This window comes from Phascolarctos cinereus, unplaced genomic scaffold, assembly GCF_003287225.1.
Source record: "Phascolarctos cinereus isolate Bilbo 61053 unplaced genomic scaffold, phaCin_HiC Scaffold_2;HRSCAF=192, whole genome shotgun sequence".
In the NCBI taxonomy this organism is placed as follows: Eukaryota; Metazoa; Chordata; class Mammalia; order Diprotodontia; family Phascolarctidae; genus Phascolarctos; species Phascolarctos cinereus.
Window position 1 is genome coordinate 60,272,585 of NW_027555625.1, and position 27,823 is coordinate 60,300,407.

Below are 27,823 nucleotides of genomic sequence, written 5' to 3' on the forward strand. Positions count from 1 at the left end.
AGAAACCTCCTACCACGAGGTCTAAGTTTGAGATTAAGTGGTGGCAGTGGCCGTGCTGATCGGCCTCCAGTGCCATCGAGGCAGGAAGAGACACAACCCTGGGATGATGTTTGCTTTTTCCTCTGAATGGTATCCCTACTGGAACCAAGAATGAGATGAAAGTTAAGCTGCTGTTTTAGGTTAATGTGAAGTTCCCAAGAGTGTTATTTGGCAAAGACTGTTTATGCAAATTATTCCCACCCAAATCACCATTGCCAATGAAAGTGAAGTGTGGACAGAAACAGACTGAATCCATTCTCATCTTCATTCTTTATTGATTCTGAGGCCAAAGGAGAAGGACCGATATAAAATGGTGAGGTATTATTATCCCTGATCACCTCTGGCCCTGGGATGAGCACTGCCTGGCCTGCAGGGCAGAACACTCTGTCCAGCATTAGACAGTACTATAATTAAATGCAACCAAGTTGCACACAAAGGAACACACACCAGGCAACGACATACCACCATCATCCACGTCTCTAGTCTTTGGGACCAATATGTGCACTAGGACCAACTTTTCTCCCTTTGTCACCTGCACCTCATTACTGTCTGCTTCAAAAGCTTGGATGACAGGCTCCAAGAAATAGGTACACAGGAGAAGGAAGCTTCTACCAGAGGAAGATCTCAGGTTCCTAGCCCTAAAGCTTAGGAAGGAGTTCTGAAGGACTTTACTAAAGAGGCCTTACTACCTTCAAACGTGATGCATCTCCTCCCATAGAAGCTCCATCTTCCAAATGAAACTAAACTAAAACCTTCCACAAGCAACCAAACTGTACCACTGAGAGATCTCAGCCCGCCCGGACTTAGGCAAAGTCCCCTCCAGTAGCCCAACTCCTGGAAATCAGGGTAAGCAAGAAGGGAAGGGAGTGTGTTTCCCATAGGGGACACACACTGAGGCAATAGGGCTTGTGAGGTATATGAATCCTGGCAATCCAGCCACAGGGCCAATATGTGAAAATGCCAGTGCTGCCTGTGGGAGTTCCAAGACTAAAGTTTTCAGAAAACTACAATCACTATCACATAACACATCAACATGATGTGTACATGTGTGTGAAAAAGGATCTGACTATTAGCTGTCTTTATCAGAAAAGAATTAGATAACTCATGACTCAGGGTTGATTTAGACTTTTCATTGTCAGAGTTAAACACATTTGTTTTCAAGAAGCTGTCAAAGCAATCATCAGTAAATGTTTTTTGAATTTCCATAGCAGGGCCCAGGATCAACCGGTACTTTTATGTGTTAATGTCTAAAATAAAGCTATAGGGCCTTATTTAAATGAATAAAGTTACTCCTCTTCACAAAAGGAGTATGAACCCTCACTCATGAATTTGCTAATCTTTTCTCCCTGCTAAGACATTAGCCAGAGCTTATAACATACACACTTGTGTACATGTGAACACTGCACACCTGTATGTGTACAAATATGTTATAAGTAGGAGTGTGAGAAACTTTACAGTCAACCTTTACTCAACAGCAACTGAAAACACCACCAGTGCAAAGTGTTGGACTAACCACAATCCCAATTGTTAATTCTGACCCATCAGGAACAGTCTCCACCTGCAGCAGAAACTAACCAGGCCAAGAGAAATCAGCTGTATATCTCAGAAATGATAAATGCAGCCAGCCTATCTCAGCCTCTGAACATATGAACGCCTGACATTTCAACTTGAGGCCAATTATTCTGGATAAATAATCTCAATTAAAAAAAAAAAGGCATATAACCCTCTCCCCCCCCCCCACCTCCAGAGGCAAAAAGTAATAAACCAGAATCCTGTAGAAAAAGTTTGGATTGATCAAAGGAAAACTTTTAAAACCTAGAATCCTTCCCCACTCCACCTTCCCTGCTCTCTCCCAATTGAGAACTCCACCCCTCAGCCCCCAGAGACCATTAATAGAAGAATTTGATTTGGATTTAGTATTAATGGTCTCTGAGTTGGGGAGGGGGACAGAGCTGAGGGCAAGAGTTATCAGTGAGGGGGGCAGTGGATAGAGCACCAATCCTGGAGTCAGGAGGACCTGAGTTCAAATCCAGCCTCAGATACTTGACACTTACTAGCTGTGTGACCCTGGGCAAGTCACTTAACCCCAACTGCCTAACCCAAAAAAAAAAAAAAAGAGTTATCAGTGAGGGAGAGAGAGGAAGGAAGATGGGGTGGGGAAGGATTCTAGGTTTTAAAACAGCTTTCCTCTGACCAAATCCAAACTTACGAGACTGAAGATGTGACCCATTTCTTCTACAGGACTCTGGCTTATTACTGTCTGGATCCAGGGGGAGGTGGTTAAATGCTCTTTCTAGACTTAACATCTCTATCTCCTCACCAGCATACCCTCCCCTTCCTGCTAAATATTTTTCTCACCAGTATGGTCTTCCCAACATTGACTCTTTTTCTCCACCATCATTCCACAGACAGCCTTAGCCTGTCACATGTCAATACAAGGGTTTGCAGTTTTCAATCCAGAAGAGGACTGCCACGTGGGGAAACTGAGTTCCAGACTGTAGAAGACTTTCCCACCCTCAGGAGGTTCTGCTGTCCCATTTCCTGGGCCTTGATGACCCATGTGCAGCTGGTTTTCCTGGCCTTTAGAGGAAGAAGACTGGCCCCTAGTCAGATTTTCTTTCAGTTCTCCTGTCTTCACTTAAGTCCAGCTCAGTCAGGACACAGCGGCAGAGTAATTGTGTGGCCTTAGTGATAGAAGCTAAATAGAAAAAGACAAAGACACCATCCTCACAAACTAGCTCCAAAAGTAACTGTTGAATCAGTCTTCCTAAGAACAATTCCAGGGATTCCTCACCTAGAGCCCCTGATCAGCGGGACCGGCCTGCGGCAACCCTGTAAGATGATTCTCTGCCCACCTGCCTTTTTTGGCTGCTTTGGTGGCCTCATCCCCTTCTACTGCTCTGCACCTTCCCTTCCCCCACCTATCTCTAACCCACCAACAAAACCCATCTCCACGTCCTTTCCCCAGAAGGTCCTTCTGAGAGTGCCTTTCCAAACAACAACTAGCTAATCTGAAAAACTAGCTGTGCTTCCCTCCTCCTCCCAGGTAATTTGCAACTTTAATAGAGGGCTCTCAGAGAAGGTCTTAACCTAAAGAAATGACTAACAGTGGGAATTTCAGACGCCCTGGTAAACAAAGCTTGTTGCATTCCTCACATAACTGGCTACTCATTCTAGCACCTACCACGTTGGGCCAGCTATGGAATTCATTCTCTCTCCCCTATCTCATTCCATCCCACACACACCAAGAAGGAGAGATACTCACCCACAATCTTCCCAATAAAGAGTGGTTTCTTGGATGCAGGCAAGTAGATACCAACAAAGTAAACTGGGATCCCAGAAAAGCAATTGCAATGCCAATCAGGGAGTTGACAGTGTCACTGTAAAGGGGTACAACCAACAGGAAAACAGAGCATGCGCAGAAAACAACAGGGAAAAACAGGCTCAGCTAGAAGAGAAAGGAGAATGAAGGATATGACTATTAAATGCTTGGACCTAAGGATCATAAGATCCTATACGCAGAGCCCAGGCCCATCACTCCAGTGCCACCTCTACCTCCAGCTTCCTAACCACAGCTTAAGCCAAGAGGGATAAGAGTCTTTGCCTGTAACCCATTAGATAAGAAGATATGGCCAGAATTTCACATGAGGACAAACCAGGATGTGCTATGACCAGGGTACCTGTTAATGGGACCTAAGTTCTTGGGTTTGGAAGCCTCTTGAACAAATAAAACCAGTTCTCTCTCCTCTGTCCTCTGCCTTTCCCTTCAGCCAACAGGAATAAACTCACCTTAAGGGGTCTAGGCCTCTCTGGCTCCTTCCACCGGAGGTAGAGCTGCCCTACGACTGATAAGCCCACAAAAAACCAGTAACTGAAGCTAAAGTAGTTGATAAGCAGGAAGACATCCTTCACAATGAGGTAGATGATGGTCATGGTGCACTATAAAGAAAAGGATTTCATGTTACATAAGGAAGGCCATTGATCTTGATGCATGACATTCACTATTTCATATCAATAGCACCTTACATTTGCACAGTGCTTTATGGATACAAAGCACTTTCACGTTTTTTACATAAATTCTCCAAGCTGAGCCTCCACAACAATCCTGTGATAGTAAATAGGTCAGTTATTATTTATTCCTATACTCTTAATAGGTGGCACAGTGGATAGAGTGCCAGGCCTGAAGTCAGTAAAAGCTGAGTTCAAATCTGGCCTTAGACACTTGCAAGCTGTGTAACCCTGGGCAAGTCACCTAACCCAGTTTGCCTCAGTTTCCTCATCCGTAAAATGAGTTGGGGAAGGAAATGGCAAACCGCTCCAGTGTCTTTGCCAAGAAAACCCTAAATGGAGTCACAAAGAACCAGACACGACTGAAACAACTGAACAACAACAATACTCTTGACAGTAAATCACATTTATGTATCACTTTAAGGTTTACAATACATTTGCCTCATAATTACTTTTCTAAGTGAGCAGTCCAGTTGTCACACCCATTTTACAGATAAGGAAACTGGGAATTATGGTTCAGGATGCACATGGGAACATGGGAAGTAAGTCATGGTGTCAAGCCCGGAATCTGAGTATTCTGGCTCCTAGCGATGTTCCTCCTCCACTGCACCACGCTGCCCGAAGTGGCCCGTCCTCTGTACCACCTGACGTTCCCCCCAAACTCCTTTACTATCCCATCCTCTCTACTCTTTCCTCACTCAATCACTTTAACAACATATAGCCAGCTCTTTCCTTTCCAGAAGAAAACCAGGGCCACTAATTTAACAATACATTCTCAACCATTCTGACGCCCCCGACACCAACTCCTTCAACACCCCTACCCTGTTCCCCCTTTAGGATTGTGGCCCCATTACCCACAGAAAGCAACTACTGTAGTGACTAGGCTCCAAACCTTTCCTGCCCATAAACCCCTTTCCCTTCTAGTGAGAGAGCTCACATTGAAAAGCAAAGCAGGAACAGGTGTGAAGCGCTCAATGTGAATCATGGATAGAAGATAGGGGAGATGACCTTCTCGAGAACCCACAAAGAACAACCTAGAACAGCAAGAGTCAGATTAAGTAAGACTCATCCACATCCAACACTTATTTAGCCCTGAGACATGTAGACACACAGACACACACAAACACACATTTATTTGTCTATATCTGTTATCTTTCTATATATGCGAACACATACATACACACACAACATTACCCAAATCCTAAGCCTTATATTATACAGGCTGAGTAAATGGCAACCAGGCTCCCAAGATGGAAGGAGGCTCCATTAATACAGCCAAAAAGATGGCCAGAGTTCCAGTTCAAGTCTGCTTTCCCTTAGACCCAATGATAACCATTAAGATGGTGCTTACTCGTATAAATAGCCTTGCCTTCAGTCAGTAGGAAGGCAACCTATAAGATAACAATAGATACTTTCACCATATATACCCCTAGGACTGGAGAAGTACAGAAGGACAAGGATTAAAGGTCACTTCACAGGCTAGCAAAGCTAGCCAGTTTGTGCTACCTGCCATTAACACAGTGAGACACAAACTAGGCAGCATGAGCTTTATTACCTTGATGAAGCAAAGATGGATGCATTGAGGCCTCCAAAGCAGGAAAAGGCAACAGCAATAGGAATTGTCCAGCTAAATATGCCAAACACCTTGTCAGCAAATGTCTGGTAAATGAAGAAAAGAAAGTAAGTTATTAACACAAAGACCAGAGCAAGTAAGTATCTCACGAAGAGCTCAACTGGGATGAACATCATAGGGCCTAGGCTAGAGACTGATCTCTGCTTCTAGACCAGATGATGGCTTCCACAGAGCAATTCACTGTGCCAAGAACAGGGGAAGAGATAGAAGTAGGTCACACAACCCAACGTCACTCTTCGTGACTGGCCCAACCACCAGGCAAAGGAAGACAATAGTGAAAAGGAATGAATTTTGTGACACGATTTCCAAGACAGTCTCAGAATACAAATGGGACTGGGACCAGGGGGCTCACCACAGCCACAGCATCACTCCCTAGCACAGCCTGCATATCCAACACTGTATAGTAGGCCACATTGGTCAGGATATAGATGAGTGTCACAATAGGCATAGATATCCCAATAGCCAGAGGCAAGTTCCTGTTGAGAAAAATATCAATCATTCACTAGGACCCTGTACCTCCTTTGTTCAGGCCAACAACTGAGTCTCCCTTTGGGAAAGCATTCTATGCAACTACACTCCTAGCCATTGGGGCCTACTGAATCTCCTTAACAATGTGTTACCCCCAACATCTTTTCACTCTACAACCAGGTGAGATACCAGCCACAGCGTCTTGGATTTAGAGGTGGAAGGGTCCTCAGAGGTTATTTAGTCTGAAATTTTACAGGTAAGGAAATTGAGGATTAAATGACTGACTCAAGCTCACACAGGCACTAAATAATAAAATCAAGAGCCATACCCAAATCCTCTGACCCCTAAATCCCCTACACCATGCTGTCTCCTCAAACTACCCACTCAGACGTGTTTTCTCTTTAAAGGCATCATGAAAGCATCATTTCAAGTCTTTCAGTCAGTGAAAGATGACTGTCTAAGAATGTTGCTACCATTGGATTCTGCACGGAAGGATTATAAAGAACCCTAGCTGGGGTACTCGGGAGCCAACATCTCTACCCTTTTAGCATAGTTAGCCCAGGTCTGGGACAGTATACTATACTTGGCCTGACCGGCTCAGACTTCTCTTCAGGTTATAGGCCTATAGTGAGACCAGGGTTTAGATTTGACTACCAAGGTCACGCTTCCTCTAGGTAGGACACTGTCACTCTAGTGATATGTATTTGATAAGGTGAAGTCATGACCTTCCCTCTCAACAAACTCTCTCCTCCTTGCCCTCTGTCCTTCTCTTGCTCAAAGTAATAGAAGGTAAAAGGCAGAGGTAAAAGGTACAAATGGAGATGTGAGGAAAGATAATAATTTATGTAAAGGTACCCCGACACAAATGGGATTCCCAACATAAATTAGTCTAGTAATGCATTAATGATCTCAACTTTACCTTTCCGGGTTTTTTATTTCCTCTGTTACAAAATTAAGGGTGTCCCAACCAGAGTAAGAGAAGAGGGCAGAATACAAGGCCAGGGAGAGGTTTCCCATATCCCAGGAAGCGCCTTGAAATGCATCCTGAAAGTGCTCAGAATGTCCTGCAAAGGGGAAGGGGGAGGTTTCGGAGGGGGAGAAGAAAAGCAGAGCAGAGAGACAACAAAACAGAAACACACAGAATGAAAGAGAAACGGGAGGAATGACAAAAAGATTGGGTGGGGGGGTTTAAGGGAAGAGAAGAGGGGAAGAGAAAAAAAATAAACAAAATTTTAGTGCAAACAAAACCAGAACTCCTGCCCCATCCACTCTAAACCCAGGAACATTCAGTGCTCCCTCACCTAAAACAAAGCAGCCCAGCTAAGTAAAAGTAAAGGCTACCTCTTTTACCATAACATCCTTTTAAAACCCCAATTACCACTTCTGCCAAAAGCCCAAAGTAAAGAATACAAAGAGTTTCCCTCTTGACATACTGAGAATAATTTTTATCATACCCAGTACTATCTCTTGTCATCATCAACCTTAGCTTGGAAACATAGAACAATTTGCCTAAACAAGTTCATCAGACCTATGAGTAAGATTCCCACTATTCTGCTTTTTTCAAATATAACTGTCCTATGTTAAGAAATCACAGGCTGTGCCAACCATGAAGCCTCCTTATCTTTACCCACAGCCTAGACTAGCACTAAGATAATCATTAGAGCTTTCAGCTCAAAAAGATGTCCCCCAGTCACCACCCTCTGTCCTTGGATTTTATTCTCAGGAATAGCACAGGCTGGGACACGTGCAGATTTTCTCCCAGACTTAGGGGAACAATGGGCCCAGTTAACCCAGTGTTCAGGGTTATCTGATGGCCTCAACAGTCCAGATCCCTTAGGGCAGGGCTAAATCTGAACATAATGGGAAATGACTTCTTGTATCCAGGCTATAAAGTAATCCCACCCAATAGGTCAACACACTCAGAAATGAAGAAGGAACCTTTAAAGAGGTCCAAATCCCTCATTTTACATATGAGGAAACCAAGGCCCAGAAAGGTTAAATTCCTTGGGCAAGATTACATAGGTAGTAACAGAACTTGGAATCAAAAACAAGTCCTTTGAATATACCAAAATCATTGCTTCTTCCAATATACCACACTGCCCCCTGGCCCTACAAATACAAAGCCCTAGGAAATCATGGTTAGCCTCCCACACCAAACATAGTCCCCTGGTTCTCAAGACTTTGACTATGCTTCCTCAGAGTCCAATGTTCTGCTTCCAGACAGAATATAGCAATGAGAAACCCCAAACTCCACTCTCTTTGATGTCAGCAGCCACCTGTTTGGGAGGATTTGAATAATAAGCAGGCCTCTCTGCCCCCAAATAATCTTCCGCATTACTTGTTACAGTATCCAAGATTCCATGTATAATTTCCATACACTTTCTCTTTTTAAGTTCAAAAGATTTTTGGTCTCTAAGAGTCCAAAATCCTCTGAAAGGAGAGAACATCTTTAAGCTCTTAATCAGCCAACAGCTTGGTAGGTATCCATGAAAAAGATCAAGGACTAGCGCAGGACTGATCCTACATAAGAGAAGAATGTTGAGATATAGCAAGGCTTCACAAGTTTACAAGAGGCCTGACTAGAGAAGGACATAGTCAAATAAGGGTTGTAAAACTGGCTCCCTACCCCACTGCTCCATGCCCATCTCCAGCAAAGCATTCTCTACTGAGCCCTATGCCAACTGCAATATGACTCGCTATTTCCCAGCACAGCTCTAGGCTCCTGTATTTTAAGAGATCCTAGAGCCTAGACAGTGTTCAATGCTCATCCTCGATGGGAGAATAGTCCTGGAGGAGAAAGAGGCACAACCTCATCCCCAGCTAACTTTGGCCAGCCTATCAAGGGACCCAGTATCTTGCCAATCCTTAAAACTATGCTCCAAGGAGTCTCAAAATCATATAACATGAAACACTATCTCATTAGTGAGATGAAACCGGTAAACCCAGGTCCTTTCAGATATGCCAGAGAAGCCAGCAGGACGGCTAAACTTAAACATCCTCTCTCCCTCCCAGGACCAACTTACCCTGGCACAGTTTTATAAGGCCTGTGACGATGATAGCAATAAGGGCAAGAACCTTGGCATAGGTGAACACATCCTGTACACGCGTCCCCCACTTCACATATGCACAGTTCACAAATGTCAGCAGACCTAGGAGAGAAAATCCACGTGGGGCAGCAGGTCACAGGCAAGCTTGGGCAGAGAACACCTAGCCCCCTGGGCCAACAGCCATCAGTAATGTTCCATTTCTGTCCCCAACTGCTACTTAGTGATATGGTAATACAGCTCAGATTCAGGACTTCGAGTTATTACAGATCAACAAACTTAAGATACTAGATAACTGGATCAATGAAACGAAGCCAGCCCACCCAGGTCTGAATATACCTGTGAAGACCACACCAGCACTCGCCCTTCACCTAAGAAACACAGGAGTGCACCACATCACCACCCCTTCTCAACTAGAGAATTCCCTCCATTAAATAACTACCTTTACCTGTCCACTTCCCCACTTCAAATAATGCTGATGCAACTACCCTCCTCTCTCCACAAGTCTCAGACAGGAACAAGGTTAATGGCCAAACTAAGGGATGATTAATGCGAGATGGCTAGGCCTAACAGGCTCCTGGGACTCCTGCCCACCTCCCTCCCTTCCCACGATTATCCTACCCAACTTCTATACTATCCATTCTTCCTTCCTACTACCATCAATGAAGCAAGTGAATAGAGTTCAATGGGGAGGGGGCAGGAAGGAAGGAAAACCAGCTGAACTTGGTGGGGAAGGTAGTGACCCAAAAATAGAGACACAGGCACCTAGCAGATTGTCTTATACACAGCAAGAATTATTTGTTGGTTTACTGACAACTTCAACAACACTTAGATAAATGCAACCCCCTCTTCCCCTTCCCCCCATCCTACTGAATCCTACACAAGTCCCCCTCTACCATCACATATTTCTTTGGGCCTCAGTTTACTCATCTGTAAGATAAGGAGGGACATGGACTAAATCACCTCTAATGTCCCTTCCAGTTCTAAATCTATAAACTCTAACTTTCCAGTTATCATTGAGACCAATGGGGAAAGAGATTTGGCTTTGATTTTTTCCTTAGCTTAATTTCAAGACCTCTGATTTTCAAAACAACTCTCACTCACTACAACCATAGTATATCTGCCTTGAACGGGAGTTAGAAGTAGGTACTATCCTCAGCATCTAAGAATTTCTTCCCTTTCTAAACAAACAAGTTGTGCCAAAGCAAGGAAAAAAAGGACAAGGGCATCAGAAGACATGTCACTGCCTAGGTCAGAAGAAAACAGGGAGCTTTACATCCACTACACCTGGGTGGGGAACCTGCGGCCTCAAGGCCACAGCCTTTTGGAATTTGTCCTGTGAAGTCCAGTAAAAGGTCCATAGGTTCACCACTCCTGCATCACATCTAACCCTCACGTTACTTTTTCTCAACAAACCTGAAAAGCTACTACAAAATATCCTGGCTCCATCCTCCCTTTCCAAATTTTTCCCTCAGTCCTTCCAAGAACAGCATCCACAGTGTGCGCATATGCCATGCTCATTACTCCATCAGAAACATCATCCTTCACCTTCTCCACATATCCAAGTCCTACCCCCACCCCAGAAGTCTTTTTCACCTGTGCCAGCACATTAACATCTCCTTTCAACTGCATTTACCATCTGTACTATGCAGATTAATACTGCTTCTTTACCTAAGCCTTTCTCTAGCCTCATATTATCTTCTGCTTCATATTCCTAGGGCAGTTCAGAAAAGATATCCTCTTTTCTGTATGTCACAAGAGTTTTACACAGTGTTGGACACTAAGAAGGCTCAATAAATACTTTCTAAATTGAACCAAACAGAAATATTCCTTTCTTCCTTCAAAGCAATTTCAGTTGGAACTTTAGTCTCCAAATTTCTCAAGTAGCAGGAGCAGGGGATCAGAAAGCCAATCTTTCCAAGTCATATGGCAACAGAGATCTCCGGACCAGCTCACGGACATTAACAAACCAGTAGGCAGGCAGCCTCTGGTCATACATCAAAGGTTTCACTTCATTAAAAGCAAGACAAAAACAAAGTTTTCACAGATGACTAGACAATGAGGTGGGGCAAGGATAAGGCAGTAGAGGAGAGAAAGGGTCCAAAAGAACGTATGTTACCTAGCAGAAATCAAGAAATCAAGAAACTGCTGCAACTGGCCATTATGAGTATCTATATTAGAACCAGGACTGGTAAGTATAAGAATTAACTAACTTAGTTGAAGGACAGATGAAGACCCAAACACTGACATCCTATAAGTAAGCAAAAGCTGCTCCCAGATCTGACACTATTACCTAAACCTACCTCCTTCATCTATCTCCCCATTCCTGACTTCCACATCTCTGACCCCTTCAATCCACTGCTTTCCCCCTTTCCACCCTCTAATAAGACGACTCTGAATCAATTAACAAGCATTTATCAAGCACCAAGAACCAAAAATGAAACAATCTTGGCTTTCAAAGAGCTTTCATTCCTACTGGCAGAGAGAGGTAGGGGGTGTGGGTGTGGGGGTGTGTGTGTGTGTGTGTGTGTGTGAAAATGTAGATAGAGACTAAAAACAGTAAATACAAGATAGTTCAGAGTGAGGGTGGAGAGCAGGAAGAGTGGAAGGAAGGATCAGGAAAAGGCCTCAAGTAGAAAGTAGTGTTTGAGCTGAACCTAAAAGTAAAGAGGTAGTCCATTCCAAGCACTGGAGACAGAAGGTGGAGAGTTAAGTGGGAAGAACATCAAGAAGGCCAGTTTGGCTAACTGTAGTGTACAAAAGGCAGTAATGCATACCTAGTATCGAAAGGTAGGTCGAGGCCAGGTTGTGAAGGGCTTGAAAAGCCAAGCACAGGAGTATATATATTTGATCCCATGGGCATTACAAAGTCACTAGAGCTTACTGAGGAGGGGAGTGACATTAAGGAAATTTGCTTTTGCAACTGTGTGAAGGACGGATTACAATAGAGAGTTGAGACCACAAGATCAATTGTGGAGGCCATTGTAACAAAGGTGATGAGAATCTAGACTAAGTGGTGGCTGAGAAGTGATAAAGGGACAGATGTGAGAAATATGGAGGCAGAAAGGGAAGATTCGGCAATGGATTAGAAAAAATGAAGTTGGGGCAGCTAGGTGGCGCAGTGGATAGAGCACCGGCCCTGAAGTCAGGAGTACCTTAGTTCAAATCCAGCCTCAGACCAAACACTTGACACTTACTAGCTGTGTGACCCTGGGCAAGTCACTTAACTCCAATCGCCTAAAAATAAAAAAATTTTAAATTTAAAAAAATAGTGCCTAACTCTAGTCATATTACAATAAAAGCTGTATTAAATAAGTTGTTCCCCTGAATAAGTCCTTGAAGCACAGGTTCCAAAGCAAAAAGGCCATTAGGGTCAGTACCACCAGAAAGCTCTGAACAACTTCTTTCAACCCTTCCAATCTTCCTTCCTCTACGAGTTTTCTTAACTAACACTCTACATTCATCTCCTTTTGGTTTTGGCTGGGGCTCTCCAGTAGGGTCTTCATTTTACAGGTCAATGCATTTCTAAAATATTTACTGAACAGAGAACAGTCATAATAGTAACCATTGATATTTTCATAGTACTTTAAAGTCTGCATCTGATGCTCAGGACAGCCATGTGAGATAAGTGTTGTTTCTATGTTCATTTTGACAGAAGAGGAAACTGAAGTTCAGAGAGGGAAGTGGGTGAGGCAGAACACAAGTATTCCTGACTCCCAGTCCTGATATCAATCCACTACCCCATAATGCCTCTCCAAAGGGAATGAATAGAGCTACAAAGCAGGTGCTGCATTTCAGCAGTTTTGGTTTTTCAAAAACCTAGTGCCCAGCTGTCTCTTCCTCTACCCTTGAGCCTAAGGGATATAGCTTCTCTCATAAGTACAGCATCAGAGCTGATGTCTCTATTTTTATGGAGAAGTTTAACGTCCCTAGGCTGAAGTGGGAACTTCAGAGGTGATTAGTGTTTGCTAAGAGAAATGGTGAATGTAGAATCTTACATGTAAACTCTCTGGGATGAGACCTCAGCTCCCAATATCAATTTCCAAAGAGCAGCTGAGGGCAGCAGAAGAGGGCAAGGCAGCTCTATAGAGGGCCCCCTTATAAAGCTGCATCTGCATCACAGCACAAGATCTTCCTCTGTCTTAATACACAGACTTATTTGGGAGTTTCTATAAGCAAACTAGAAAATTTTTACTTCATTATCTGGATAGCCATTCTGGGACTCAGCTCAGATACTAAGGGGGGGGGAAACACCTTTGTGACTACTTAGAACCTGGGCTCCACCCCAGAATGGGGTTTAATAGTTAGAAGTTAACTGTGCTGTGGGTAGAGATTTAGGAGAAAGAGCTAAAATACTGTAAAAGAAGGAAACCCTTTTTTCTCCCTTGACAATCATTTTTTTGGTACCTACTTCTTTATGATGATGTATGATGGACACCTTTGTGACCTCAATCTTGTCCAGGGATTCCTTGTTACTATCCCTGCTGTCCTGGCCTCAGGCGCACATTGGTGAGAAGGGATTAACTTCTTTGAGACACTTTGTAGCTATAAGTCAACTAAATTATCACTTCCTAGGTAATGACCAGGAATGGTATTTTACAAGTACAGGAAGAAACACTGTCTCCCTTTGGGATTGCTTTGTTTGAAGATTTCCCATTTTCTCTGGCCCTTGGGCCATTCTTTTACTGCAAAACATATTTCCATATTAACCATACTGAAAAAAAAAAAAAGCAAGAAAAAAAGTGAAAAACAGTATGCTTCAATCTGTACTATGAGTTCAGTTCTCCCCTTTGAAAGGCTATACAACTGGAGAGATCAAGAAGTCCCTGCCCATTCCAAAGCCTATCCAAAGAGGCCATATCTCTCATAGCTCTATTCAGTTGTTGACTAAAGTCACTCAAATTTACATTCAAGCGTACCCTGTCAAAAATAACAGTTCCTAGATCCTGGGAAATACCTAAAAGCAGAGATTTTCTGTAAATGATACATTTCCACAGCATTTTGGTTACAAATTGTGTTTCCTCACAATAATCTTATGAGGTATGTAAAACAAGTATTATTATCCTCAATTGATGGAAGTACGCCCAAAGGGCTACAAAACTGTACATATCTCCTTTGAACTAGCAATACCACTAATAGGTCTATACACCAAAGAGATCAAGGAAAAAGGAAAAGGGCCTATATGAAAAAAAATTTAGAGCAGTTCTTTTTGTGGTGGCAAAGATTTGGAAATTGACAGGTTGCCCATGAGTTGGAGAATTGCTAAACAAGCTGCGGTGTGTGAATGTAATGGAATACTATTGTGCTGTAAGTGATAAGCAGGTAGATTTCAAAAAAACCTGGGAACATTTACATGAATTGATGTAGAGTGAAATGAGCAGAACCAGAAGAACACTGTACACAGTAACTATAATATTGTATGATGATCAACTGTGAATGACTTAGCTATTGACAGCAATACAATGATCTAACACAATTCCAAAGGACTCATAACGAAATATGCTATCCACCCCCAGAAAAAGAGCTGATGGCATCTGAACACAGACTGAAACATAGTTTTTAACTTTATTATTCTTGGGTTTTTTTGGTTTGCGTTTTCTTTTGCAATGGGCCTAATATGTAAATATTCTGTATGACCGCACATATATAAACTTCATCAAACTGTTTGCCTTCTCAAGGAGTGGGGCAATAATTAAGAATTAAATATTTTTTAAAAGAATGTTTAAAAAGTTTGATCATATGTAATTGAAAAAAATTAAAATTAAATCTACTAGCCAGTTCCAGGTCACCGATCCAGAACAGACAGAAGAAAGGACCTGTACATAGGAGTGGAATTCCTGAGTGAGGAGTGGCCAACCCTAGAATACAGGGGAAGCAAGGAGCAAGTTAAGAAGCAAGTAACAGTTAGCTGTGTAGCTCTGACTTCAGGAGTGGGGCAGGGCACAAGTGTGCTGGTAAATGTTTAACAACCGACCCTTCATAAAATGTACATAATCTGCATGATTAACATTTTATCACTTTAAGCATAGACAATCAATAAAACAATAAATCATGCCCCGATTTGTAGCATTTGCCTATTTCTGAGGTGTAAATGCTCACACTGAACATTTTAAAACTAGATCTCTGAAACCAGTTCAAGCTGCCTTCAGCACACCCCTGAAGTAGGATGTCAGTTCCAGCTACCAGCCTTGCCTAAAGTTTGCAGAGGAATAACCAGGTCAGGAATCACAGATCAAAAGGAAACTTATAGTTCTGGCTGGCTGATAATGACTAAGTCCAGCAGCAATTTGTTGGAATTACAAATGGGGCAAGTCCAGGGGTATGTTGCTCAGACCCAAACCCAGGCCAAAAACTTGAAGTCAAACCAGGAGGGCAGCACTCAGACTATGCCCTGGATCAGGACCACTTTGGAAACAATGAAAGCTTGCACTTCCCCAGACTGAAATGTCTGTCCCTGACAGCCTGGGATGATAACAAAACACTCAAAACCCCAAGAAAGCAGCAACAGAACCTGCCCAGACCTTCCCTCCAAAAGTGTGCAGAGCCCAGCCCTGCCACAAATAATGAAGTTAGGAAGAAGACTAGAAGAATGGGGGGAAAAAAAAAAGAATCTCACCATAAAAAACTGCTGTGCTATTAGGGACACATAAAACACAAACATGGAAGAGAATGATTCCAAAATATTTACAAGCAAAGCCTTAAAATGTGAACACAGGCATTCAACTAGGATTACTGGAAAAGACAAAGTAAGACTTTTTAAAAAGGCTCTAAAATACTTTTATAAATGAAATGAGAGAGCTCGAAGAATTGGAAAAGAAGTAAGAGCTATGCAAGAAGAATTTGAAAAGAGAATTGGCACAAACGGTACAAAACCATGTCCAAGGAAAAAATTCCCTAAAGATTAGAATGGAGCAAATAGAAGATAGTTATTCCATGACACAAGAAGAAATTATCAAAAGGCTGAAAACATAAAAGAAAATGTAAGGTATCTCATAACAAAGTATCTCATAACAAAAACAACTTACTTAAGGGCAGCTAGGTGGCACAGTGGATACAGCACCAGCCCTGGAGTTAGGAGGACCTGAGGAGTTCAAATCCAGCCTCAGACACTTGACACTTACTAGCTGTGTGACCCTGGACAAGTCATTTAACCCCAATTGCCTCACCCAAAAAAAAAAAATTTACCTGAACACAGACTGAGGAGAGATCATTTAAGAATCACTGAACTACCAAAAAGCCAGGACCCAAAGAAAACCTAGACGTTAACTATCTCAAGAAATTAAAAAACTACCCAGATCTCTTAGAAACAGAGGAAAAAATGGAAACAGAAAAAAATCCTTTGGTTAGCTCCTGAAAGAAATCCCAAAATGAAAACTCTCAGGATCATAACCAAAATCCAGAGCTTCAAGGTCAAAGAAAAAAATACTGCAAGCAGCCAAAAAGAAAGAATTCAAGTGAAAAGACCAGAGCTACACAGAAACTCTTAAGTGCAAAGGAGTTAAGAGAAATATAAAAAAGTAAACAGGAATAAATATGGAACTAAACAAAGTCTAAATTGTTTATATCCTCATATGAAGTGATGACACATGTGTGTCCAGGTGTGTGCAGGAACCAGCTCTTAATGGTTCAGGAGAATCAACTGTTACATTTTCAATGTGAGTATTTACACCTCAGAAATTAACTGTCTGAACTTAATAAAATGATGCTAAAATGATAAGGCAGATAAGACTTAAAAGTGTGTCATGCTTTCAGAAAACTGGCAGTTAATTAAACACTTACCAGCACACTCCTGCATGTGTTCCCTCTGAAACCTATCATCATCAGAGGTCACAGAGGGAGTCTAACTAGACAGAGGGCCTGAGAGTAGTTCTCTCATATCTTGATGATTCTAAAAGAAAAATGGAAAGGCAGAGAAAGAGGAACAGGTGAGGGCAAGGGAGAGGAAGTTAGAGAAAATTATCTCACACAGTCATGGTACACAAACAGAAGTTTATACAAACAAGGAGGAAGGAGAAAGGATATAGCCAACACTTGTAAAAAACATACCCACATGTACAGAAATACATTTCATTCAACAGGGAAACAGGAGGGAAAGGTGAGAAGGGAGAATGGGGGGAAAGAAGAATAACAGATTAAGGGAGGAACTGGTCCTAAGTAAATCAAAAAATATTTATAGTTCTTTTGGCAGTGGCAAAGATTTGGAAACTGGGCAGGTGCCCCACAATTGGGAAATGGCTGATCATGTTTTGGTATATGAATGTGATGGAATACAAGTGTGCTGCAAGAAAGGATGTAGGGAATGATTTCAGAGAAACCTGAGAAGACTGGTATGAACTGACACAGAGTAAAGTAAGCAGAATAAACAGAACGATTTATACAATGACAGTAACATTGCAAAAGACAAACAAATTGAAAAACTTAGGAACTCTGATCATGACCAACCACAATTCCAAAGGAATCATTAGATGAAACATGTTACCTGCTGATAGAGAGGTAAAGGCCTCAAGAGCGAAGAACGTGAAATCTTTTTTTTGGACATAGCCAATGTGGTAATTTATTTGACTAGACATGTTTTTCTTTCTATCTCAATTGAGGGTGGGAGTGGAAGAAAGATAAGATTTTTTTTACTGACTGAAAAAATTTTAATTAAAATTTTTTTTCTTTAAAGCAAGAAATAGCTGAACCAATAATTGCTATCTATGGTCCTGGGTAAGGTCTTACTGCTGGCCTCAGCCCTAGAAGACACTTCTATCCTCTAATCCAATCACAGATATGAGATAGGATTTCTGGGGCAAAAGGCAATACCACAGTTGGCTGGGTAGTCTGGAGAAAATGACACATCAGCTGAGCAATGCCAAGTGTCACAGTGACCTAGTCATACTTCTAATAGACCTACCTCCTCCTCAACTCAAAGGCAAATCAATAAGTCAACCCCCTCACGGAGCCAAGGGCAGACCCCTCTTAGTGCTTCATGGGATTCAAAGGAGTTCTGCCGTCATTTACAAGATGCCTGAACCATAAAGGACTGTGCACTTTCTTAAAGTTAATTCTATCCCATTTAAGGATAGGGAATATACCTGTGATTCCATTGGTATAAAGAATTCTTCAGTGAGGAAATCCGGTCAACCAACGCACATCAGCAGCACTTTCTCTGCACCTTACAGTCTCAGAGCATTGCCAAGAGGACTGAGGGGTGAAGCAACATAGCCTATAAGCATCAGAGGTGGGACTTGCGAGCTTTGAGCACAGCTCTCTACGCGCTACAACATGCTGCCTCTTTGCCAAAATACTTTTAGTTTATTTTTTTTAACAATGAACAAACTAGAAATACTGCTAAACCTTCTGAAAAGAGATAAGGAAAGAACTAATGACAATAAAATGCTTCTGGCAGTACCAATAATGAGCATCAGCGCTCTCCATTAGAACGACTGACTCCTCAGGGCTCAGCAGACTTTCAACAATCTTCTGGCCTGCCCTTGGTAATTTTACCCCAGAGATTTCTGACCTCTTTCCAGCCTCATAGCACAAACAGTAAGATGACAAGAGAGACCTGAGACAGGGAGGCAGTGCATTCAAGATGTATTTACACAGCCAAAAAGACTGAAATACTACTGAGGAAAATTTATCTGTGAGGGATTGGAGAGGAATGGGGGAGCAGCTATCCAGAGAAGGCCCTTGGCCATCAAAATGGAAGGTGTCACCCTATAAACTATCTCCATAAAAGCCTTTGGAAAACAAAACAAACCTTGTTTTAAGACAAGGACTTAAGTTCCAATTACTTTCTTTAGGCCCCAATCATCCTATGATCTCATCATGGATATGATGAGCTCCCCTGGCCCCAATCCACCCAAAAAGTCCCAGTCAGGCTGGACATAAGAATGCTAAGGGCAGTGACCAATGTTCTCCTCAAAAATGAAATCCTACCACAAAAAACAGCTCCACCAAGAGCCAAGTATGAAAGAAAGAGGGAGCATAAAAATTCTTAAGATACGTACATACACACACCCCTCTCTAAGACATACCCACACCTTTCTTTCCCCTTCTTAAAATACATACTTCATATAATACACTGGGGCTCACAATAGCCTGTGTGTCTACCTATGTCACAGGACTGGGTATAAGACAAGGATCAAGTGAGAAAACAAGAAATTTTTTAAAGTATAAAATATTACATAATAAGGAATTATTACACATACATCATATTGAAATTCTGCCCCCATACTTACATATACAAGCAGCAGCAAGCAGACGAGAAGCTACATACGGTGGCTCACAAGAAGGAAACACAGGCTGGATAATGTAGTTAGCAAAAGTGATGGCAATAATGGCCTGGCTGGTGGGCTCAATGATTAGCAGTGAGGTCCACAGACGGATAAAGGCGATGAAGCCCCCAAAGGCTTCCAGAATGTAAGCATAGCTGGCTCCAGATTTGGTGATGGTGGTTCCCAGCTCTGCATAACAGAGGGCACCAACCACAGAGAAGATACCTCCAATGGCCCACACCACAAGTGACAGCCCATAGGAGGCGCTATGGACCAGGACCCCCTTTGGAGAGACAAAGATCCCCGATCCAATCATATTGCCTACTATCAGGCTAACCCCATTTAACAAAGAGATTTCCTTCTTCAGTTGAAGAGTTTCTTGTGGCCCCTCAGATGACACGTTGCTGTCGCCAGCACTAAGATGGCCCTCTTGGTGGATGGGGCGGTATTCAGGTATGTGATTCACGTTTTGCCTTTCTTCCATGGTGTGTTAGATTCTTTACAGCATCAGTTATTGGGACCTGAAATCAAACCAATGCAAATGAGTTTGTTGCTGTAAATGGTGCTATTCTAAGTCTGACTGAAGAGGGATACAGGATGGCTACAGAGGCACTTCCCCCAATCTACCTTTTCCCCCACAGATTCTAATCCTACCCAAGTTCGGCATTAACTTAAGATGAATTGGGTTTTAAGCCCCCAATCTTTGAAACAAGCTTCCCCTGATCCCTGCCAAGGACACGGGAGATGAACAAGTTAGATCCACACACCCTCACAGAAGTCCCATGTAAACTCAAGCTGTTACAACAGAGAACCCTGGGTTTGAACTCAGGAGTGGGGCTGGTGACAAGGACACTTCTGAAGCAGGGTATCTTAACCTTTTCTGTGTCACTGACTCCTCTGGCAATCTGGTACCACAGACCCTTTCCAAAGAACACTGTTTTTAATTGCATAAAATGCACAGGATTACAAAACAATTACATTGAATTCTATTATCAAAATATTTTTTATAAAAACATCAAGTTCACAGATCCCAGGTTAAGAGTTAAGGCACAGGACAACTCCAAAGGTACCAAAGAGCTGTCAAGGATGAAACACAAAATAAACTGTTATGGATTGGGGGGGGGGGATGGAAACAGAGCCTGTAGAAAGTAAAGAATACAGGATACATGAGATCCCCTTACTACAAAACCTAAGGATCTAATCAGCCCCTGCATCATGGAGACTGATCTTAGAACCACCAGAGCAAAATGATAGCCTCTAGAGCTACAAGCCAACCAGACCTGATGATATTCAACAGAAACTATGACTAAAAAACAAGAGTAATTTAAGAGAAAACAGGTTCTTAAGAAAGCGGACAATTTAAAAGACCCTGCCTTCAGCCTGAGACCTCACCTGTCCAGGAACATATTCTCCTGTAGATTTTTGTGTCTCTTTTCACATTTGGCCAATTTTGTTTCTTTTGGTATCATTTTTTTTGATCAGGCAATTGGGGTTAAATGACTCGCCCAGTGTCACACAGCTAATGACTGTTATAGGTCTGAAGCCATATTTGAACTCACCTCCTCTCGACTCCAGGGCCAGTGCTCTATCCACTGCGCCACCTAGCTGCTGCCAGGAACATATCCTCCAAAAAAGGAACAACTCAACTTGGATCAGCAGGATTCGCCACCTCACTCCAGGGGAACTTAATTGCTCAGCTTTGGGATAGCACCGTTTCATCCTCTGCTTCTCAATCCAAGCTGTCTGTGCACCAATGATGGCAAATGTATGTGTAAATATAGTGATGCCTCTGTGTCTGTATGTGTATGCCTGCGTTATTCTTCGTACAAAGAACATGCGCTGTGGTCAGTCAAAAATATTTATAAATGATGCCAATGTGCCCAACCTGCTATAACTTATGACAGATGTAAAGGAAAGAAATGATAAGAACCCTGCCTTTAGGGAGCTAATAATCCAAATGCAGGCAACAATATACAGTTGTGTCAAAATTATCATCTTGCTTCCCTCACACCCAACTCAACAAAGAATCTGAAACAGCTGGCAGCAGAGCCAGCTCTGGTCTAACTACTCCCTTTACTTTCTTAAGGCCAGGATCCTTGGAGTGCAGAACAGTCACTACTATCTACAAGACCTTATCCTGGATCCTAATATCAGTGCCAAGTAAAAAGAATGACGACTATATAGTCTTAAAAAGTATTAGAGGGGGCACCTAGGTGGTGCAATGGATAGAGCACCGGCCCTGGACTCAAAAGGACCTGAGTTCAAATCTGGCCTCAGACACGTAACACTTACTAGCTGTGTGACCCTGGGCAAGTCACTTAACCCCCATTGCCCAACCAAAAAACAAACCAAAAAAAAGTATTAGAAAAGATCCTCATTAGCATTTCTTCCTTAATCAAGTGGTAGGCAAAAAAAAGTTAGTCACACACAATGGAACACAGGATATTTCTTTTATTTATTCATTAGTAAAGAGAACAATTGGAAAGAAAAGTAAAGAAAGTACTCAGGATGGGGGCAGCTAGGTGGCGCAGTGGATAGAGCACCAGCCCTGAAGTCAGGAGGACCTGAGTTCAAACCTGCCCTCAGACCAAACACTTGACACGTACTAGCTGTGTGACCCTGGGCAAGTCACTTAACCCGACTGCTTCACTTAAAAAAAAAGAAAGTACTCAGGCACCAATAACCTTTCCTTGTCCAAAATAATTAATGTCTATACTTTTTACTTACAGAAATACCCAGTGAAAAGTTGTCCCAGCCAACCTTTCTCAGAAGCAGATGGCTCAATCAGACCAATGTAGGAGCCAAAGCCAACCAAGTCATATGGAATAAGTCCAGCCAGAAAGAACCTTAGAAATCATCTAGTCCAACAACTAATGTTAAAGATGAGGAAACTAAAATTCAGAAATCGTGGCTTGCTTGCTCAAGGTCACAAAGGTAGAAAAAAGCAGCAGGGAGATTTAAATCAGTCTTCTGACTCCAACCTTGTGCTCTTTCCACTACACTGCCATCCCTACTCCATGCCCCTGTACCACTGAGCCTGACAGGGTTACCACAATGCACCTCTCCAAAGCAGACCAGGTGCCATTATACACACACACACACACACACACACAGAGTCCACCTCCTTACACCTTGGGATTAATCTGACAAAGGTGAAGGAAAATGTGGAGATAGGGTAAGGGACTGCAGTGATTCAGAAGATGCAGAAGAATTGACCTGAACATGAAGTCTTAAAGAGAAACATAGCTTAAAAGGCTCAATAACATAAGCCAATTACAAAAAGCACTCTTAATCATCAACTTTTCCAACACAAGTCCTCCCAAACAGTGGGCAGCACTTTCCCAATAATATGTACAAGACTCCACACAAATCACAGACCTTTTCCAGGCAATTAAGATTAAGATAGTAAAGAAATAACATCCACCTAATGGGGAAAAAATAGGTGAACAAATACTGACAAACTGCCCCATTATTAACGTGTCTTTCTTCTTCAAAATAAGTCTTTAGCATTACCTACTTCTCAGGTTGTTGCAAACATCAAGCGAGAAAAAACCTTTGCTAGCAGTAATCGAGGGAGCATGGCAATGTGGATAGAAAGTGGAATTCAGAGTCAGCAAGATCCAGGTTCATGTCCAGCTTCTGACAATACCTACTAGCTGTGTGTCCATCAACAAAAGTCACTTGACTTTTCAATGACTCTGGCAACTCTTTACAAGTTACAGGTAAGTTGTAGGTCTGCATTCATGGAGGGAATTTCAACCAGAAACTTCTTTACGCTAATGAAATTACAGGTACAAAACAAAAATAATTATCTGCATTAACATGAGCCAATTCACTCCAGATTCTAGTAAGTCTCCAAAATGGGAGGATGAGAAGACTGCTATGTGAAAGAAGCCACAGCAGGAAATAATACAAAGAATGACTACTAACATCCTCTAATGTGAAATCTGTATGAATGTGGGTGTTGGGGTAGTTGTGAGGAGGGCTAGAGTAGAGAAGGTTCAGTTACTGCTAAGTTCCACCATTTACAATCAAACTTGAATTTCTTGCCTAAGAAGTACAAGAGGAAAAACTAATCTAAGTGGTTCTGCCACAGTCCAACCTAATCTGCTTGCTTATTCAGAAACTGTAGCACATTTACTCTATTAGGTACAAACATTTACACAATTTTTTCAGACAAGCACCCAGCCCTACAGAGAAGTAAATACACAATTTAGACAGGTTAAGGATATGCCCTCCAGGAATAGTCAGGGTGATATGACTGATGTGTACTTTGGGGCAGCAATAATAATCGAGCTACACTGCCACCCCAATTGTAAAGGGGGGAGGAAGGAAGCAGGAGTGTCAGAAGTCAGCTGTATAGTTTCTCACCAAGTTAAGTGAAGAAAAGAAAACAGGCAACCACCCAAGTAATGGTCTGACAATAAAGGGGGGGGGGGACGACACCCTAGACCAGGGCTTCATTCATTAACCTGCAGCCTGACAGTAAGGATATAAAAGGCAGGGTAAATGAGAAAGGGGAAGTAAGTACTGCTTGGTATTTTTTGGACTAAGGAAGAGAAAACCGAGTAAAAATATACAAATAAAACTAAAAAAAATTTTTTAACTAGTAAATTAGGAATCAATTATTTCCTATTCAACTACTTCCCCATCTGAAGGCATTCCATCTTTCTGAAGTATACACTGGCCCCATTTTAGTCAACCATTTGAATCACTCAAGTATTCCTGACTAATATTCTTGGGCCAAAGAGTTCCAACACTAACACAGCTGATTATAACAGAAAAAGCACTGGCCAATGGCCAAACACAGAGTAGGTACTTTATATTAAATTGCACAGTGTCAGACTTTTTAATATATTAGTTGGTTTTACTAAACTGGGTTTTTTCCCCCTCTTTTTAGTTTCTTAATGTAAGGGGTAGTTCTAGCTCTTTCTGTAGTGGCAAAGAACTGGAAACTAAGGAGGTGCCCATCAGCTGGGGAATGGCCAAACAAGTTATGGTATATGAATATATGGAATAATTGTGCTGTAAGAATAAATGAAAGGGGGGCAGCTAGGTGGTGCAGTGGATGAAGCATCGGCCCTGGAGGACCTGAGCTCAAATCTGGCCTCAGACCAAACACTTGACACTTGCTAGCTGTGTGACCCTGAGCAAGTCAGTTAACCCCAATTCCCTTAAAAAAAAATGCAAAAAAAAAAGAGAAGAAAAGAATAGATGAAAGAGATAGTTTTCAGAAACCTGGGAAGACCTGAACAAAATGAACATCAATCTGTAAGCAGAACCAGAACTTATACAATAATAGCACAGTAAAGATAAAAAAAACTCTGAAAAAGTAAAGACCTTTTTAGTCAACATAATGACCAACTATAATTCCAGAAGGCTTAAAATAAAGCTATCTACTTTGTGACAGAGAGGTGATAGACTTGACTTTTTTTTTTTGGCATGGCCATTACAGGAATTAATTTAGCTATGGATACTTGTTTTAGGTTTTCACTTTTTTTTTATCTTTATGAGAGAAAAGGAGGTAGAAGGAAGAAAAAACAAAATTTTAATTTAAAAAATAAATCCATACAAAAAAGTAATGGTGCTCTGAGAAGGGGAGGGAGGTAATACAAAGTAAAATGCAGGGAACTGTAAAAACAAAAATAGCAATAAATTTTGTTTAATGTATGTTGAATTGCATATTATCAGACTGAGTTCCACCTGTTAATTTTGCTAAACTGCTTTCTTCCTCCCTCTTTTTATTCTTTGCTATAGGAAATGATCCTCTAGGTGGAAAATGGGAAACATTTGGATATGAAGGTGATATAAAAATAAAAGAAGTAAAAATTAAAAATAAAGATAACCAAAAAATGTTCAACTGAAATTCACTAGGGTCAAGACACCTAAGGTAGATGCTAAGCTGCACCTAAGTGATAATCTTCAGCATTTAATTCTTATATAAAATAGAATGACTGTTCTCCCAATGACAGGAAAGAGATATACAGTATGTTAAAGAAAGTTTACTTTTGTTTTAACCAGACCTGTGATTTCATTGGTACTGGGAATTCCTAGTGAGGAAACTCCCTTTAAAAATACAGAGATGCAACTATTCTATAGCTTGTAGTCTTAAAAAGTTACTTGGAGAGAGTACTAAGAGGTTAAGTGATTTGCCCAGAATCCCAACATCCAGTTTGTTTCAGAGACAGGACTTATATTCAGGTCTTCTAGACTCCCAAGGCCAGCCCTTTCTTCACAGATGCCTCTTGGGGAGCTAGGTGGTGCAGGGGATAGAGCACATGCCCTAAAGTCAGGAGGACCTGAGTTCAAATCCGGCCTTAGACCACTCACTTGACACTTACTAGCTGTGTGACCCTGGACAAGTCACTTAACCCCAATTGCCTTAAAAAAAAAAACAGATGCCTCTTGATCAGTTTATAATGAAATCTACACAAATATGTTATAAAGCATAAAAATTAATAAAGTGTAATGGGAACAGCATAAGAATAAAAAAACGTAGAGATCTGTCCCACAAGACTCTAGGTAGAAAAAAACTGAGGAAACAGAAGAACTAATTTGAGTTTATTACATTTATGGGAAAATGAAATGTTTGAAAACTTTTTGGAAAAGAATCATAAATATGAATATATAAGTACCTCTCTAAAATAAAAAACCTGTGAAGATCATATTAAATAACAGGTATAAAGCACCTTGAAAACTGATTTATAAATGTTGGGTTTACTATTATTACAATATTAATGGCTCCAGTAGTCCAGACTTCAGTTCTTAAAAACTCACTTTTTCCTTCCCAAAGGCACAGCAAATCCTCAAATAACAAATTCTGTACCCTGGTGGGCTACTGCTGTGACCAAGGCTGCCCTAAGGTCTGGGTACCTTTCTCCAGCTACTCAACTCTCAATACCACATTGCTACTGAGGGGGTAAGTAGAAAGAATTCAACACAATTCAACAGAATTTCAATGTAGTGAAAAATATATTTATAAGCAGCAGAGCTACTTAAAACTGCGTGGCCTAAAGCAAGCCACTTCCTTTCTCTGGGCCTCAGTTTCCTCAACCATAAAATTGTGGGGGAAATGAGACTAGATAATCTCTGAAGACTCTTCTACCCTATCAAACTCTTTCTCCCTCCCCTTTTAAAACACACTGTACCCATTCCCTGGAAAAATAGCAAATGCATATTTTACATGGCGCTTGGCTCTAGGCATTCTTGCACCTAGCAAAAAAGAAGGGGGGGGGGGGAACGGGCACTATTCTATAGGGAAAAACAGAACTCCAAATACTGAAGGTGAGAGGAGAAGGGAATACAAAAGTTCTAGTAGTCTGGCAGCTTTGTTGTTCCCACACTGATGAAGAATTCCCAGTAGTCAACAACCTCTAAATTTCATTCTCTGGGCCAAAGCCCCAGTCACCCTGCCTAGTTGAAACTGTATAACATAATATCCCTTTGTACCAGAGAAACATCTCTGGGGTCCTGATTCAATGTGACCCCCATCTTTGACTGCCTCACTCACCCTCTGCCCTTGCTGGGTGGGAGACAACCTAAATCTGAACTCTCAACCCCACTGTCTTAGGACAGATCCCAGAGAGCAACAAAGGGCCCTGAAGTGGGGGGCAGACCCCCCCCCGACATAAGAACATACGTAGCTCCAGGGGGGGAGGCATCTCCTCAGCTCCCCCCCCAGATTCTTCCCTGCCCCTCCGAGTCCTCCTCACTACCCCCCTCCAATTCTCAGCCCCCCCACGTCCCTCACCTCCCCAACCCTCCAGTTCTCAGCCCCCCCCCGGCCCGTGCCCGCAGATTCTCCTCAGCCCCCAGCTCCCCCTCACCATCCCTCCCCCGTCCCTCCAATTCTCCTCAGCCACCACCGCCCCCCCGTGCCCGCAGATTCCTCAGCCTCTCCGGGTCCTCCTCACCTCCCCCCGTCCCTCCAATTTTCCTCAGCCCCCCCCCGTCCCTCCAATTCTCCCCAGGCCCCCCCACGTCCCTTAGCCCCTCGTCCCTCCAAATCTCAGCACCCCCCCGGATCCCCGGATTCTCCTCAGCTCCCCAGGTCCTCCTCAGCCCTCCCGTCTCTCCAATTCTCATCAGCCCACCCCCCGGCCCTCACATTCTCATCGGCCCCCCTACTCCTCAGCTCCCCGATGCCCCCCAGTTCCTCCGGAGCCCCCCGGGCCCTCGGATCCTCCTCAGCCCCGGCTCTCCTGCGGGAACCCTGGCCTTCCCCGCTGCCTCCTCAGCCCCGGCCCAGGCCCAGCCCGTTACCTCCTCATGGCCCGGCCGGCCGCAGGATGCTCAAGGTGCCGCCGCCACCACCGCCTCCCTTCCTCACGCTGCCGCAACCCCTCCTTCTTCCTCTCCTACATACTAGC

At 42.6% G+C, this 27,823-nt stretch overlaps 1 protein-coding gene across 1 annotated transcript; it reads right to left on the bottom strand.

Annotated features, from left to right (window-relative positions):
- Positions 1 to 290: 290 nt before the first annotated feature.
- SLC7A6 (solute carrier family 7 member 6) lies at positions 291 to 27,823 on the bottom strand. The gene is given in 11 exon segments (XM_020989290.2): positions 291 to 2,737; positions 3,305 to 3,382; positions 3,385 to 3,487; positions 3,829 to 3,978; positions 4,985 to 5,081; positions 5,603 to 5,706; positions 6,033 to 6,156; positions 7,068 to 7,212; positions 9,172 to 9,297; positions 19,419 to 19,975; positions 27,717 to 27,823. Coding segments are annotated over 10 exon segments (1,542 nt in total). The 5' UTR covers positions 19,939 to 19,975; positions 27,717 to 27,823; the 3' UTR covers positions 291 to 2,642.